The sequence below is a fragment of the Ochotona curzoniae genome, unplaced genomic scaffold, assembly GCF_017591425.1.
Source record: "Ochotona curzoniae isolate NIBS_2020 unplaced genomic scaffold, NIBS_Ocur_1.0 scaffold_3835, whole genome shotgun sequence".
In the NCBI taxonomy this organism is placed as follows: domain Eukaryota; kingdom Metazoa; phylum Chordata; class Mammalia; order Lagomorpha; family Ochotonidae; genus Ochotona; species Ochotona curzoniae.
The window spans coordinates 18,649,929-18,667,874 of NW_024467114.1; the positions used below are offsets into that span (position 1 = coordinate 18,649,929).

Sequence of the window (17,946 nt, forward strand, 5' to 3'; positions counted from 1 at the left end):
GGGGTCATGAGGGTGGGGGTGGGGGAAATCCTTATGGAAAAACCAGGCAAGGATTTCAACACGCTTCCCACCAAAGTTACCTTTTAATACCATTTCTCCAGAAGTTTCTGAGGTATCCACTACAACTGTAGAGTTAGAACCAGGTGCCCTGTAAGGGCCCACAAACACGAGACGGGCCTCCAGCCCTCGGTGGCCTCCCCTGGCCTTTCCGACCTGCTCTCGCGCCCCCGCAGGCAGGCACTACCTGGACGCTCGGCTTTCGGGCAGGCGGCTTCCTTCTCGCTGCGCCGTCGCTCCCGCCACGCGCGCGCGGCCCGTGCCCGCGCCGCCCGCCTCCGCTCTGTCGCTTTAAGCCCGAGCCGCCGCCGCGCCCCTCCCTCGCCCGGCGCGCGCGGCTGATCCCGCCGCCCGCCGCTCCTCCTCCTCGCGCTCCTCAGCCGGCCCCGCGGCGCGCTCCGCTCCTCACAGCTCTCTGGACCCGCAGCCATGGCCGACATCAAGACGGGTATCTTCGCCAAGAACGTCCAGAAGCGACTCAACCGCGCGCAGGAAAAGGTCAGCAGAGGGCGGCGAGCGGGCGGCTGGGGCCGGCGGCGGGAACGCGGCCGCAGCCTCGGGATGCAGCGCGCGCCGCGGAGCCCCGGGATGCGGGGCCGCCCTACCCTCGGTGCGGTGGCAGCTGCAGCCAGGAGAGCATCCGGGGCGAGCGTGAGCGCCGGGGCCCGGTGAGGGCTGGCCGCTGTCCACGCTCTCCCGGAGCCTGGCTCCTGGAGCTGCAGTGGCAGGTGCAGCGGTTTGCCCACGACGCCCCGAGCGGAGCGGGTCTGCACGCGCCCGCCGGCAGGCAGGCTCGCGGGGACTCGGTCCGCAGATCCGGCCAGGAGATTGCGGGAGATTGCGGCAGCCGACCTTCCTCGGAAGGGGGGATTTCGTGGCTACTGGAGTGTGGTAGAAATGACCGATTTCTGCAGAAAAGTCACCCATAAGGCTGGACTGTGAGCAGCCAACGGCTTTATAGGATGCTGTGGAGTCAGTTTGGGAGTTGCAGAGACCCACATACACACTTTTCTTTTTTTCTTTCTGTGTGTTTACATGCCTATTGATATCAATGTCCTTTTGTGGAAGGTCAAAAATAAATGTGACCTGAACCTAACGATTCTTTCCTGCACATTTCTGCAGCTGGGAGGATATTTTATTGCATTAATTGATGTATCTATCTATATTGATATAGTTACTTCCAAGTTCTAGTTGTTCCTTTTTGCTCTATTGACCTCTCAGTAAATTGGCCACCTTATTTTTCTTCTCTGAAGCTGTGCCCAGTGAAGGCCAAGCCCGTATAAAGGGAAGCCAGGGTGAGTTGAAGGCTTGGTACCTACCGGGCGCTGGGCTTGTTGGCTTCTCACTTGGCTGTGAGATCTTCATTGATGTCCTGAGGCAGAGGACATTTATAATGTGGCTTGAGCATGTGTTTGAAAAGGGACCCTGGCTGATGAGCTCCTGATTGGTATCCACTGAGCTGTGTTGTCTTTCACGTGGCTGGGTTGACTGATTTTACTGGAAGTCAGATTTGCTGTGTTGCTTGGTGGACTTGACCAGGGGCTGTACCTCTCCGTGAGCCCCTCACCCCATGCCAGGGCTAGCTGTCCTCACTGAGAGCTGAGTGGAGGAGCTCCCATCCACTGCCAGTCCCCAGGCCTGGCTGCCTCTAGTCCCCCATGCACACACGCTCCCTGTCAGTGCAGTAAGAGGATTGTATTTCTTTTAATATCTGCCCGAGCTCATCCTGCACTCGCAGGATCCTCCTCCTCCTGCTCCCTCAGCTGTGAATTAGCATAGCATCCCATCCTTTTGCAGTCCTGGCTACTCATCCAGAAAGTGGCCACAGACCCGATGGCCTTGGAAACTGGCCGAGTGTTGCCGTTGTTTTCCCTCCCTTCTTTTTCCCTACTAGAGGATAACACCTCCCTTTCTCCCCCCAAGTTACTGCTTGAATCTGTGTCTAAAGCTTTTCAATGAGTATACTTCCCATCTGTGAAGGAATGTAGTGATATGGTCTGCTTTTTCACATATTAAATGATTTCTTAATCTAGGTCACCAGCTGTTAATATGCCCAGAATAAACTGAAAGAAAGCTTAATTTCGCTCACAGAGCATTTCAAGCCTGTGTGAATTGCCAGAAACTCACTTTTTATCTGATGAAGGCCAAGTGTGTATTATGACAGCAGGTGTGGACAGAATTCACTCCCTGGAGGGCTGGAGGGCTGTGAGAGCCTCTCATGGGGCGTCTGGGGTTTTCTTCCTTGGGGCAACTGGCAGATGCTAAGCGCCTGCTACATTTAGAGTAGGGGAAGACACCCAGAGGCCGAGAACAGGGTACCTGACCTTGGGTGGCATTGGGTGTGCTTGGGAGAAGCGTCTGCGGGGATCCAGGCAGAGCAGCCCAGCCCGGCCCACGTGGCCCTGCTCAGGAATGGGACAGGGATCTGGTGTTGCTGGACCAGGTTCCTTCAATGTCCTCTCCGGTGGATCCTGTTTCTGCACCCTTGGCCACCTCCTCTTCTCCACATCCGACTAAATCTCAGTAGGTAACTGGCACACATACGTGAGCAGTTCCATTACCTTGGAATTCTTATCATCTGTACTCCACCTGACAACTTGCATGGATTTTGCTCCCAGTGCAAGCTAAAATGACTCCTAGAGGGGACTTGGAGCGTTTATGAATTTAAAATAGATTCTTCTTGTTGTTGAAAACCAGTAAAGATTCATTGAAGAAATAAACCCCATCTGCATGGCAACTCCCAATTCTACCTTGCAGAAATTTTTAAAACTTTTCATTTCATGTGTATTTTTAAAATGTAATTTCATTTGATGTACATAGAAAAGTGGATCTTTATATGCATATATAAATATTTACACAGCTAAAGTGGCTTATATGACATGGTTTGGCCTCTGTTTACTTCACCTCATTCTATTCATGTGCCTGGTTTGCATCAACTTTCTAAGTGATGGGACATGATTAGAATGTGTGGATTTGAATGAGATTTGGGTTTATTTCCCAGTGTGTCTGATGCCAAGTGGTAAGGAGCTTGCTCGCTCATGCCCCTCAGTATCTTGAAGGATTCTTATGTCAGAGGTCTGCCCGCTTTTACTGTTCCAGCTGGAAGGCCTTCTAGAAAGCTTGTTCAGTGCGTGAGATGCTCAGCAAGTCTGCCTAACAGTGTTTAGTGTCATCTTCAGCTAGGTTATTGGAAAAAATTAACTCTAGATTATTTCAGTTGTTGGAATTTCAAAAGCTGAATTGTTTTTACATTTTTATTTTCTAATTCATAGATTTTAAATTACATTTTCACTCATCTTTTTGTAATAATACATCTAATTTGTAATGACAAAATTTTACCAGCCCTAGAGATTACAAATGTTCTTGAATTGAATGCCATTGAATTTTTAATTGCTTAATGATAAAGAGAATGCTTATATTTCTATATATGTTTCAAGTTATTGATTAGTTTTGGATAGAAAATGTAAATGGACTTAAGGGTAAAAGAAAAGTAATTGCTATTAGCAAAAAATAGCTAACAACTCATATGGTTTTTGTATATACACATTTAAATGAGTCTTCACTATACAAATACATATTGAGCTTTTTTTTCTTTTATTTATGAATATGTGCATTGATGTGTGTTTTCTGTGTTTTTCACTCACCTGGTTCTATGGGGTAGGTACTGTTAGTACTCTTATTTTACAGGTAAGGAAGACGTTAACTGCCCCAGATCCCATAGGGAGTAGGTAGTAAAGGCAGAGTTTGGACTCAGACAGCCCTGTGCTTTCCTATTACATGGTATTGCCTTCTGTCATCATGAAAGGGAAGGAACAAACTTGAGGCCTGTGTGAGTCAGGGGTCAGCTAGAGAGGCCTTCATCTCTCACCTGTGCTAGACATCCTCTGTGTCCTACGCTTGGCGTGTTGCTCCCTCTTGGTGTCAGGGTGGCTGCCAGCAGTTGCAGCCAAGTGCACGTGCATCCTACAGTCTCGGTGCAGAACTATTCCATAGAACTCTCATTGTTCTGGATTGAACAACAAAGTCACAGGCTACTGCAGAAGCCCACAACGAGGAGAGTCCCTCTGAATAAAAGGGGTTCCAGGGAGAAGGGACGAAAAATCGGATGTCAGAAGGAGGTGTGGATTCTGGATGGCACAGTAGGAGATGTTGCTGATGTATCTAAAAATTTTGACTTTCTCATGTTTATATAAATAATGACATATTTAACCATTTAGCATTAAAACTTTCTCAGAAAACGAATGGTTGCAGTTTAAAAGCTCAAATATTGGTAAAAGGCTTTTAGTGAAAAGTAGCTTGTATCTGTGTCTAAAGCTTTTCACTGAATATACTTCCCATTGGTGACGGAATGAATGCAGTGAAAAGTGGTCCTCTCCACAACCTCTGGTGTTGCATCTGCAGTGAGGATTACAGAACGAATTCTTGATTCATCCTCTCGTGTTTGGTGAAGATAGATAAAGGTTAGACTTTCTTATATTGATACCTCTTCTTCCCCATCTCCCATTATTAATAAAAATGGTTGGTTGATGAAGATCGTATTTTAAAAACAGAAATATAATTTTAAAATAAGGGTAGCTACCACCTAGATCAATTTGCAGAACACTTCTGTCATCCCAAGTAGCTCTCATCCCTCTTGCTTCTCCTATTCTTGGTCTTTTTACATTTGCACCTTTAAAAGTTACATTACAGTCAGGTCTGTTGAGCTCCTTTTTGTGCATTTACAGCTAATCTTGATATTTAATGAAATGACTGTCATAGTCTTTAGCCTGTGTTTTGTATTTGAGTTTATGGTTGCAGTAATCCATTTTCTATTACTGAGGCTGTGTAACTTTTCCAAAGATTTTTTATTTCACTCACAATTCCGGGTTTTCAAAGTCCAGGATAGGGAGGAGGCCCCCATGGTTCAGCCTCTGATGGATGGTGCTACAGCAGCAGTAGCACATGGGAGTGTGAGAAGTCACGTTGCTAGGCAAGACGCCTTAGAGGGTGTGAGGTTCCACAGTCCTTCCTGGAATGGTGTCCACTGATAAGCTAAGGCTTTTCTACTAAGCCAGCTACCCCGCATCACTGCTTTCAGTTGTGAACACATTAACCCATATCCAGACCCCTAGCACTTATCTTTCTCTTGTTGATTGGTAGAAGCTCTTCAGACAGCTGAGTTAGGGGTTCTTTCTCAGGTTACTATTTTGCATTTTCTCCCCAACAGTAGCTTGCTTCTTTGCTTTCTTAGTGATGCCTCTTGATGAGTGGCAGTTTGAAGTTTATGAAGTTATATCCAAGGATTAATTTTTTTTCATGTAGTTGCATTTTCCTTAGAGTTAATTATTACTGTGCATTTGTAGATGTGCTTGTTTTTCTGTGAAAAAGAATTATGGAATTGTTTTCTTTTTGCTTCATCAGGGCAGTCAAAGGCTTTTCAATATTGCATAAACAATTATTTATTTGAAAAGTTAAGACAGATAGGGAAAGTGAGCAAGGGAGCAAGCCAACATCCACAAATCCACTTCCCAGATGTTCACAATGGCTGGGGCCAAAGCCAAGAGTAGGACAGCCAATCTAGATCTTCCACATGAGTGACAAGGGTCCAGCCAGCTGAGCCATCACTGTCACCCTCCAGGGTCTACATGAACAGAAAGCTGGGTTCAGGAGCTGGAGCTGTGCATCAAACCATTGTCTCCTGCTGTAGGATGCAGACAGCCTAACCAGCATCTTAAACATTAGACTTTAAAAGGACTTTCAGTGTTATTACCCAAGGTTGAATATAATCATGTATGTTGAACCTGGGAGACATCCTTTCAGAGCTTGTACCCTTTGCTGCAATCTGGGGTGACTTTTTTCCCTTATGGAAAGATCTTTAAAAATCTCAGGGTAAATATGTATTTTTTTAAAGATTTATTTATAACAGGTCTTGTTTTTATAATATGTGTTGCATTTATGTCAACTTTTTTTGCAGCAAAATTAACATATTTTATTTGTATTTCCATGAATTTTGGGGGAGTACTCTCACAGACTTGCTTCATGGCTGTCTTCCTGGGTGTTCTTGTGCCAATTTGGGGTGCAGGAAGGCACCTGCCTTTCTCACCTCCTCCCTGTTCCCGGTCTGTGTCTGTGTTATGCCTCATCTTCGCCTTCTGCTGTCCTTGGGGGCAGTGCTTGTGTGCATGAAGCTGTGCAGTGGGAACTGGCTGTCTTCTCATTGGTTACTCTGTACAGGAACCTTTTTTTGGTTGTTTCCTCTCTGATGCTGATTTGCTTCCATTTTTCCATCCTCTTTTCAGCATCTGTGAAACGGATTGCACTCTCCTATCCACTGTGGCTGGTTTCCTGCCTCTAGTCCTTGTCTGTTGTTCCTTCTCTGCCATTTTAATTAGGCTTTAGAAAGAGACGCTTGTAAGCTGAGAGTCAGCCTGTCACATTTAACCAAAAGTCTTTTTTAAAAAATTGAAATATTTGTTGCCTCTGGGGTTGCTCCCTACCCCATCCGCATCTTCTGTCAGTGAAGTCCAGTGATATTTATTTGGTCTTAAAACTTCTGGACTTTTATGCAATAGTTAAATCATCAAAGTACTGTTTTTAAACATATTCTAATATGACTCATTTAACCAAAGTAACCTTTGTTAGCATTCTTTTGTTTAAAGCTTATTTTATTTGTATAAAGTGAACAGATTACATGTATTTCATAAGAGTATACTGATATATGTTCCCTACCCTCCCTCCTATCCATGTTCCCCACCCATCCTCCTCCTTTATTTTTTTTTAAATTTTTTACAATGGTGATATAAATCTAGCCTTATGAAGCACTAGGTTTATTTTGAAATAAAATGTTAGCCTATTTATATTTCAAGGACCTATTTGGATTGAACTCTTTGTGCCAGTTTATATGTCTCAAAGTTAATTATATAATAATCTACATTATTTCTTTCTAGTTAAAGTGTAGACACTTTGGGACAGGGACCAATGTCTTGTGAATTGTATGTACTATCTTTATATGTCCATGGAAAATGCATTGTGAGAAAACTATGCATGGATTTCAAACTTTTTTATACCCAAATAGATTTCTTTTAATTCTGTTTTTCCACACATGTTGTAGGGCCCTGGTATGTGGTGAGGGATCCTTTACATGCTTTCTATGCTCTTACTTGTTAGTTTCTCACACCTGCCAGTGCATTGTCTCAGGACTCTTTCCATATTGTTCTTTCTGTGGCTTTTGTGGGTTTATCATAAAACTTTCGCTGTCATTGTGTGGTGTTATTTTGTAAAGGTAGAACAACAAATATCGTTTTATAGATTCTATACATGGTGGGATCTTTATGAGCATTAAACTGTGTAGAAATGTTCATATTGTAAGTTAAATAACTATTGGTTTAGTCATATGATTTGACCCAAAAATACTGATTGGACGATACACTAAAAAAAGCAATGTTGTGTTGTTTTGGATATCTGGTTAGATGACTTTGTTTTCTGCTGTTGCCTTCTGATACCAGCATTTAGATTATTCTGAGACACCTGTGCATGGGGAATGTGTAGTGTGTGTGTGTGTGTGTGTGTGTGTGTGTGTGTGTAAACAGGATGGAAAATAGGAAGATCCTCTGTTTCCCAGAGATCCCCAGGAATCCTGCTGTTTAAGAGAAGCTCATGTGGATATGTGCCTATCTGAGGACAGGACAGCCTGGGTGTCTGAGGCACATCAGGGTTTAGACTATCACAGAACTTTGTGTTTGTGTGTGTGTGTGTGTGTGTGTGTGTGTGTGTGTGTGTGTGTAAGATCTTTATTTTTATTGGAAAGGCTGATAAAATTTTATGGAGAGAAGGGAGACAGAGAGAAAGATCTTCCATCCACTGGTTCACTACCCAAATGGCCAGAGCTGAGATAGAGCCAAGAACATATTCTGGGTCTCCTATGTGGATACAGGGTCCCAAGGTTTTGGGCTTCCCAGGCCACAAGCAGGAAGCATGAAGGGAAGTGGAGCAGCTGGGACATGAACTGAGACCCACATGCGATTCTTGCACTTGCAAGGTGAGGACTTAGCTATTGAACCATTGTGCCAGCCCTAACAGAGAGCTTTTTAAAAGTATTTTTTGATATAAAGCTTATTTATTGGGAAGGCAGAGTGACACACAATGGAGACAGACAGAGTATGTAAGATCTTCTATCTTCTGATTCACTTTGCCAGTCACTACAGCAACCAAAGGTAGGCCAGGTTAAGGCTTGGAGCCAGGAACTCCGTGTCGCTTGGGTCATCATCTGTTTCCTCCCAGGCATATTGCCAAGAAGTTAGGTTGAAAGTGCAGAGTGGCTAGAACTGAATATAGAATGTGGGCAACCTAAGTGACCATTTAAATTATTGACACATGATGCCTGGTTTTTAGCTTTTCTCCTTCTCCCTCTTCTTTGTTGTTATCGGCTTCTACGTTTTACAAAGTTTTTGCCTTCTGTTGAGATATGAAGGTCTCCCCAAAACAGGAGCTAGAAATGTAATCCCAGCGCAACGGTCCTGTGAGGCACCACTATCACGACTGGATTGAGCATGGTTACAGAAGTTCTTGAAGCTTCAAGTTTGATCTGTTCCTTTCTCTTGTTCTTCCACTTTCTGCCCCAGGTGATGCAACATGAATTCATGTATCATATGCAGATTCCTTGCTTTTAAACTTCTGAAGCTGCAGAAGGATAAGAGATAAGCTTCTGAGGCCCAGCATGATGGCTCAGTGGCTAAATCCTCACCTTCCAACTGCCAGGATCCCAAGTGGAGCATGTGTCCCCAATGCTCCACTTCCCATTGAGCTTCCTGCTTATGGGCAGGAAAACACTGGAGGGTGGTCCAAAGCATTGGGATCCTGCACCCGCATGGGAGACCCAAAAGATGCTCTTGGCTCCTGGCTTCGAATCAGTTCAACTCTTGCCATTGAGGTTACTTAGGAAGTGAACTAATGGATGGAAGAATTTTCTGTCTCTCCTCTCTGTAAAGTCTGATCATTCTTTCCAATAAAAATAACACAAAGGCAACCTTCATGCGAAAACAAAATCAATAGCCCTTCAGTACTGTTTTTTACTACATCTCATAGGTTTTGTTTGATGTTTTTTTTTTTCAGTTTTTTCTTATTTTAGTTTTTTTAACTTCTACATTTTTAAACTAAATTGCACAGTTTCAGTTGTTTTCTTACAGCAGCACAAATGGCACTGAGCTAACTTTTCTTTCAGGGATGTCTTTTAGTCTGGCTGTATTAGAAATTACCAACTTAAAAAAAATAATTATGAGTGCATTCTCTGTAGTGTACAATTTTCATCTTCATTTTTTTTTCTTCTCACACATATATATGAGTTTGCCTCACCAAGTTTATGAAAAAGGGATTTAAAAGATGAGTTTATTTTGGTGTGGTTTAAAAATATCTTTGCATAGTTATTTCAGAATATGCATTTTTATGAACTTTTTGATGATGCTTCATATGTATGGATTTGGAAAGATTTTATGCCAAAATAAACTTATTTTTAATTCATGTTCCATAAATCTTTTCAAGTGCCCTTATATATTCATGTGACCTTCTTTCTCCAGAATGACTGCATGTTATCAGAACTGTGGCAACTCAGATTGTGGTGTAAGAAAAGTTACCTTTCTGCTTTTACAGTATCACACATTTAGTGTGTATGTGTCATCCATATGTGCTACTTTAAAAATGGGCTTTTGTGAGGTGGGCACAAGTCTTGCCTCTGCTTCCTATCCAGCTGTTAGTGTTCACTCAGGGAGCCGTGCAGGTGATAGCTTAAGTACTTGCTATCCATGTGTGAGAGCTCGGTAGATTTTGGCTCTTCTGGCTTTGATTTGACTAGCCCTGGCTATTGTGGGCATTTGAGGAGTACACCACTGGGTAAACTATCTTTTGTCTCTTTTTCTACCGTTGTTCCTGTATTTAAAATGAAAAATAAATAAACTTTAAAAGCCAGCTTTTGTATTGGACCATTATTCTTTGTAATGACTGAAATATTTCTATGAGTAGTATATCTACTGTGGGATATAAACTTGATTCTATTTCTTTTAATTTTTAAATTAAATTAGTTCTCTGTCTTATAATTTACCATGAGAATATATATTATTTAAAAAAAAAACAAAGGACTTATTTATATAATTCAAAGGCAGGGTTTCAGAAAAGAAAGGAAGGGATAGGGAGAGATTGTCCATCTCTTAGTTCGCTCCCCAGATGGTGGCAATGGCTAGGTTACAGGCACAACAAAGTGCAGAGGCCAGAACACTACCTAGGTCAACCTTGTAGAAGGAAACAGACCAACACTTGTATCATCTTCTGTTGCCTTCCCAGGTGCATTAGCAGGAAGCACACGTTCCTTAGCTGAACTGGAAGTGGAACAACTAGGACTTGAACAAGTGCTCATATGAGATGCTTGCACCCCACGTGGTGGCTTATCCGCTGCGCTACCAGTGCCAACCCCATAAAGATTTCTTACTGCTCCCTGTGTCTTATGATAAACATAATTTTTCTTTGGACATAGTGAATCAGTTTCAACCTTGCAATTTGAAAGAGTACCTGAGAGACCTTTACCATCTTTTCCTCTAGGTGGCTTCTTCAGTATGTGAGGCTTTCTGTGTGCAGGTGTGACATTTACATATGTTTACATATGCATGCCATATATCTATAATTTTGATTGTTTCTAGAACAAAGGAGTATTGGGAAGCACCTTGGAAGAAACTGGGAAAGGAAAGGTGGTTTTTAAAGAAGGTGGGATTTTTTCATCTTATAGTTGAAACACAATTGTGAAAATATCCTAGGTGTTTGTACTAGGGGCTCTGCACTAGGGGCTATCTGAGGGGACTCCAGTGACCGGGATGAATCTGTGGAGCTTCCTTGTATTACAGATGTTGTTTTCCAGAAATTCACAGTAGTGACTAACATTTATATAAGGAAAATGCTGTCATCGCAGAGTTCAAGTAACCACAATTTCCTGAGAATGCATCCAGGCTGGCTTTCAACAGAAATGCTGAAAAATCTTTCCTATTGTTTCTGCATTTGAATGTAAGGATGTTCAGCGGAATATGTGATTTCTGTGTGATCCCATGTTAACTTTCACATATGGAAGTGTCCTTTGAGGACATAGTAACCTGCTTGACGCAGGACTGGGAACCAAGGCAGTAATGATGTAGAGCTGACCTCTGTTCCCCAGTGGACAACTGCAGCCCAGCCTGCTCACCTAGATTTGTTAAGGGTGGGACATCGCATCTTAATAATAATAATGAAAGCTTTTATAGAATTCTTTTATATGATTATTTTACTTGAGAGGTAAGGAAAGGTAAAGATACATGTCCTCTTTGCTAGTTCATTCCCCAAATGCCCATAGTAGCCAAGCCTACTGAGAACTCAGTCTGAGTTTCCCACATGGGTGTTTGGACCCAGGTACTTTCAGACAGAATTTGAATGTATGCACTCTGATATGGAATGAAATCTTTCCGAACAATGTCTTAATTGCTGTGCCAAATGCTTGCATTTGAAATTCTTGAAAGGCACACATCTAGAAAGATTAAAGACTGGACTGCATTTGGAGTACTAACAATTAATTTGTTTTATATGTAGTTATTTAATTATGTATAATAAATTGAAAAGGACACACACACACACACACACACAGAATTGGAGTCTGAGACCACCTGCTATCAACTCAACTAAATTATGAGTGCTGACTTGATTATTTTGCAGGCAGTGGTCTTGAATTTCAGATTAATCAGCTTCAGGTACTTTACAGCTTGCCCAGAATCTTATATTTGGGAAGAAAATCTTTTGTAATGGTGTTGGTTTTTACCTGTTAATAGTTGCAAACCCTTACATAGTATGGTAGCATGGTCTACTACATTGAACTGTATGTAGTTTTTCATGTATGCTATGATTTTTCAGTCTTTGAGAAATCTATATAAGACATTCTGACTCTATTCTTCAGAGTATTTTTTTTAGACTTATTTAAAAGAGTTAAAGAGAGAAGCAGAGACAAAGAGAGTTCTCCCATTCTCCTATTCATTCCCCGAATGGCTGCAGTCGTTAGTTCTGGACCTGTCATAAGCATCAAGGAGCTTCTTCCAGGTCTCACACGTGGGTGCAGGGGCAGAAGCATTTGGGCCATCCTATATTGCTTTCTCAGATGTATTAGCAGGGAGCTGGATTGGAGCTGCAGCAGTGAGTCTAGAGTTGACATTACACATGGCAGCTTACCCTGTTATGTCACAATGTCAGCCCCAAATATATTGCTGTAGCATAATATCTGCTTTCTGTCCATATTTTGTTCCATGGAGTCTCTAGTAAAATTATGTCCGTATTTCTCTTCCCACCTTTTCACCAAATTTTTATGTTCATGGAGGCCTTTGTCTTGCTGAATTTGGGATTGGATATGTGGGACTTTCCTGAGGACTTATTGTGGCCTGTGGTCACTCCTGTTGGGCACAGAAAAATGAACTGAGTACTCCCAGGGCAGTGTTGAGAAGAGACATTGAGGACCGCTTGGGTAGGAAGACAAGTTAAAAATGCAGATTTCTGGACCTGGCTACCAACTTATCCAATCATAGTCTCTTAAGTGAGGCTTGAAAAAAATCTGTATTTTAGATAAAGTTATGATGAAGTTTATAATGTACTTTGCTGCAGTTGAGTTTTTGTTATGATAATGAACTCCTATATTAATTTTGTGGTTATAGTATGGAGAATGAAGTTGTCTACCACCCAATGACTATAAATTTCTCTCATGTAATAGAGAAGGTTGAAATAGAGTGACCTATGAATACTTAAAATACCCTGTGCTTAAAAAGCTTACATAAATTTTAAAGAAATCAATCTATTTTCTGGCTAGCCAAATGTAGTAAGAGTCAAATAGCTTCCTTATTAAGAACATTGTATAGCACTGAAGGCTGGATTTTGTGTAATCTGATTCTGTATACACCATTCTAATTTTAAAATCCTGCCGGCTAATGCAGCAGGCAGAGGAAGTGCATGCGGTAAAGTAATACTTACATTTAAAAAAACTGTAGGTGCAGGAGGAGATGGGTGACTTTGAGAGTTTTGTTTATAATTGCGTTGATCCTGTCAGTTTTACTATGGAGTGAATTACAAATTAGATTGCTTGTGTTGCCACTGGGAGAGTGGTCACAATGCAGGAGGATTTGGTCTCCTGTGGAAAAGCTCTTATTTTCTAGGAATGGAACCATTAGCTTCCAAGTGTGCTTTTTATTATTTTCTCCTTTTTTAGTATTTTCCTGTATTTGGAATGGGTATTACTTGATAATTGTCTGGTGGTGATGTCTTTGCTATCTGGGTAATAATGAACTCACAGAACAGAAGCATGATGTGTCCTCTATGTTTTGGATGGCTTGTGAAGGATTGGTGTTAATTCTTTTTTAAGTGTTGGAATTCAACAATGAAGCAGACCTGGTGATTCCAACATGTGATTGCAACATGTGTAAATTGTGTAGTGCTTAAAACAAGACCAACATATCTATCTTCTCAAGCACCATTTTTTGTGGGGAAATGTTCAAAATTGTTTTTTCTTCTAAATTTTGTTTAAAAAATTTGGTACATTACTGTGCAGACCATAGTTATTATTTTATGGAAAAAATATTTGATTGCTAGTAAAACATCTTTTCAAAACTTAAATATATTTAGATTTTTAAATTTTTTTCTGAATTCATTTTTGTAGTTTTTAGTTTTCCACTTTAGCTACTTTGTTGACATAATTGTTCATGATATTTCTTTATATTTTTACATGGTTATTCAAAATTCCCATGGCGTTCTTAATTTCAGTAACTTTTGTCTTTTTATTTCTTGGTTACATTAGTTAAAAGATTTGCTAATGTTTTAATCTTTTCAAGTAAGCAACTTTGGTGTTCATTGATTTTTTTAAAACTTTCTCTATTTTTTTGTCTCACCTGTTTATCTATTCTCTAGTTGATAGGCATTTAGTTTGTTCCAGTGTTTGGCTATAATGAATATTATTTCTGTATGCATTTTTATGCGTATCTTTTGGAGAATAAAAGCACACATGTTCATTTCTCTTGGGTGAATATCAGAGAATGCTACAGATTTGTTAGGGTAGGTGTTGATTTAAGAGATAGTGTCAGGCAGTTTTCCAGGGTGGCGTACTGAACTATACGCCTGTACACATCTGTAATTGTGAAGGGTAGGAAGCCTGTATCTTTATATTATATATCATTTTGTGAACTGGCCTGTATTTGTTGACTGCTGTTATGTCCTAGGGCTCATTTTGCAGTCTGATGGATGATTTTTCTCATCATCTATTTTACATGCAATCATAAGAGCAAATTTCTTTCAGGAACCTGCCAGCATTTTGTGTTTAGGGTTATTTTCAGTGGGGAAGTGGTCACTACTCACATACACTTGTGTTCATATGTTTGGAGGAAATGTGTGGATGCTGGCAGGGGTGGAAGTTGTCATGCAATAGTCACATGGTGGCAAGGACTCTTAGGAACATTATTCTCTGGTTCCTGTCTTCTGGGAGCAGTGTCCTGTGGCTACATGAACAGCATCCTTTGAAGCAATATGAGGTCCACTACCTTGTGGTCTGCATTTCTGAGCTTACGCAGCTCCAGTAACATGGTGTGCTCCAACTCGCTCAGCTCTACCTTGATGTCTCCTGGGTATCCATTTCCTGGCCATCTGACTACATGGACATTGGATTCTGATCCCTAACATTGCTGTGGAGCCGCATGGCCACTGTCACAGCTACTGGCGCCTTCTTCAGTCTGGCAGCCTTCCCAGACAGTTTCCCATATGACTGCGTCTTCACATGAGCATCCAGGAGAGCAGGGCTACACTGAACTTCAGGTTACACAGTGATGTGCTGTGTTTAAGGTCAATGAATGAAGGAACTTAAGAAATGATCTTTTCAGAAGGTTCAGTGGGGCAAAGGGCCAAAGCTCCTCTCTGACCTTGATGGGAGTAATTGAGACACATATTTCTCCACCTCTTTCTCTTTTCTGGAGAGGGAAAGCTTTTAGCTCCTTTCTGTCCTCCTGCTGCAGAGCTGACGTGGCTGTGATGGATAAAAGGGGCAACTTCGTAGCACAGTGGGAGAGAGGAGGGATTCTATGAGTAAGAGCTTTCCCTCAATAGCCTTTAATATATTAACAAAATAAATGAAGGATTATGGAAAATTTGTACTCGACATTTTAATTCCTGTGCCCAGTCTAGTTGGCATTGTGAAGTGTGTTCTTAAAGTGCTAGGCACTGTTGTAAGCCTGACTATATGTTACCTTGCTTCACCCTCAGAGTTAACCTTTGAAGTGGGTGCTGTTATTGTCTCAGTTTTACAGGTGAAGAAACAGAATAATCTAAGTACTTAGGTGTGCAGTTGGGATTTGTTCTTGGAAGTCAGCTTCCAGAGTGCAAACTTTATAGTGTGGTGGTCTTATCATCAGCTCCAGTGACATTCTTCATATGAGCTGAGAAAATATCAAATCTGATATAGTGTAAGGGTAAGGGAGAAATTCCATGTGGTCCAGTACATGATCTTTAAATCTGTGTGATCTAGAAAGGAAGCAGTGGCACACTGAGGTCTTGGAGTGTCTGAAGATACTTTTGAAAAACTCTAGGAATTCCTGAATCATATGAGTTTTTTCATTTCTTGCAAAATGAACATCTTATAAGATCACTACAGCACAGCCTAAATTGAGCACTGGGGGAAAAAATAAGAGAATGATGTACTTCCAAATCTGACCTTGCAAACTGAGGGAGAGGAGAGCAAAACCCAGATCTGTGAACTCTGCAAGATTGGCAGAGGGTCGATTTCTACACAAGGCAGATGTTTCCCATCATTGAAACTCATGTGTGATCTAGATCTGCTTCATAGTGACCTGCATGTGCTCAGAATTCTGATTTTTATTTATTTTAGGCTCATTTCAGCTATTCAGTTTTCAGTCTTTCTAGATGTTCTTCCAGAGCTTTTCAATTCAATCTAGCATGATTTATGGAGAAACACCATATCACCATAAAACAGTTCCAATGCTTTTCCTTGCACGTGGCAGAGATTGTAGGTTGCTCCTGTTCCACTATTTCTTTCCATTTCATTTAGGAACAGAACCCACATTTTTGCTGGGATGTGGCTATCTAGCTAAAGGAAGTATTTCCAGCTTGATGCCAAAACTGTAACAATAGGAGCTGAGCAGCAGGCACATATGAAACTTCTGAGTCTTAATCCTCTCCCTTCCCTGCTATCTGAATACAGTTGCTGTGGTGGCATGGGGAGCTGCCAGCGGATTCTGGGAGATTGCCTCATCCCAGCGTCATGTGTTACATACAGTGGGAAAATGAGATAGGAGCCAGCTGGGGTCTCTACCCCGCAGCAGCCTGAGCCACTTGATTTAGACAGATGCATGACAGAGCTAGAGATTTCTGTGTAGCAGCTACCAAGACATTTTGCCTAAGAGTAGGCATTTGTCCTAACAGTTCAAGCTTCCGCTACCTACACTGGGTGCTTGATTTGAGTCATGGCTCCAGCTCTTGACTCTAGCTTCCTGCTACTGCAGATGCTGGCAGGCAACATTGATGGCTGCAATAATTGGGTCCCTGTTGACCGCATGGAAAATGTGGACTTAGTTCCCAGCTCCTGACTTGGCCTGACCCAGCCCTTGTCAGTGTAGCTATCTGATGAGTGAACCAGCAGGTGGGAACTTTCTGTCTCTCTTGCTCTCAGATGTTTGTCTCAAATTTTCATTTTTTTTTGTGTGTGTGTGTAATGAAATGAGTAATTGTATCAATTTCATACAGTTAAACTTAAGAATACACTTTCATTCATCGAATTTGGAACCCGTTGTCTGAGGCTGAAGTTTGGAATAGGTGACATTTTGTGGGAGGTGCAAAGATGACCCACATATGGAGAAACACTCTTAGTCCAGAACAGATAATAATGAGCAGATGCCTGGTGATTTAGATGTTGTCTAGGTTATCTGTTAAAAAGATTGTTCTGGCAGCTGAATTCTCAGAAGTGTTGTAAGGTACTTCTGCTCAAATTAGTCAAAATGCAGCTACTTTCTCCAGAACCTATCAGTGGGTAACCTTCAAGTTCAATCCTGGGTGGATTTCTGCTTGGATTGTAGGGTGAGTTGTCTACTTTGTTAGGTCATGAACCAGTGTGACATGCTGATGCTGTTGTCAGGTGACTGTTACAAGTTGGCCGTAACACCTCAGAAAGGGTATCTTTGATAAAAACAAATAAATAAATAAATAAATATATATATATATATACATATATATATATTTTACTGTAATCTGGACTCAGTTCAGGATGGTGGGAGCACATGGGAATTAGTCAGGGACGTGAACTTGGCTGGTTCACCTCCCAGTTGTATGGTCTTCAGTGTGCCTTTGCTCCAGTGCTTTCACTGTAATAGAATGCAGAAGCTAATGTTGCCATTTTCCAGTCTGCAGTTAGAAAAAGAGCTAATATTTTTGTTGGCACAGTATATATAGGTATTCTGTTCTTTGAAGTTCAGTGTCTTTCTCAAGGTGCTATATTTATGCTTTAAATCTTTTTAAAATATGTGGCAAGAAAGAGACTCCACACATTATTTGGGCCAAGTCGGGAAGCACCTTGTTCAAATTGAGAACACTTGGTACATAACACTTAGTTCCTCTGATCACACACTCCAGTGTGCTAATGAGGTGTCCTGAAACCATAGGTGGAGGCAGAGCAGTTGACATCAGCTACCTGCTCTGAGGTACCTCCCAGGCAGTGGGTGTTAGCCTAGTTCTCCACTCTGGGGAAACTGACCCATGGAATCATGAGTAATTAGTAGTTAGGTAAGGCTAAAACAGCCAGGTCTATTTTCCCTTTTCTCTCAAAGGTCTCCACTTAGCAACGTTTCTGAGAATGTGTGAGATGACTATTTAGTT

The 17,946-nt window shown here is 41.7% G+C and overlaps 1 protein-coding gene across 4 annotated transcripts in view; it reads left to right on the top strand.

The window, feature by feature from the left end:
* The first annotated feature begins 486 nt into the window (after positions 1-486).
* The window catches only part of AMPH (amphiphysin), a 141,022-nt gene continuing 123,562 nt past the window's right edge, over positions 487-17,946 (top strand). For all 4 annotated transcript variants that reach the window (XM_040964789.1, XM_040964790.1, XM_040964792.1 and 1 more), the window contains exon 1: positions 487-555. In XM_040964789.1, the coding sequence (XP_040820723.1) occupies positions 487-555 (69 nt within the window). The remainder of the gene's footprint in view (positions 556-17,946) is intronic.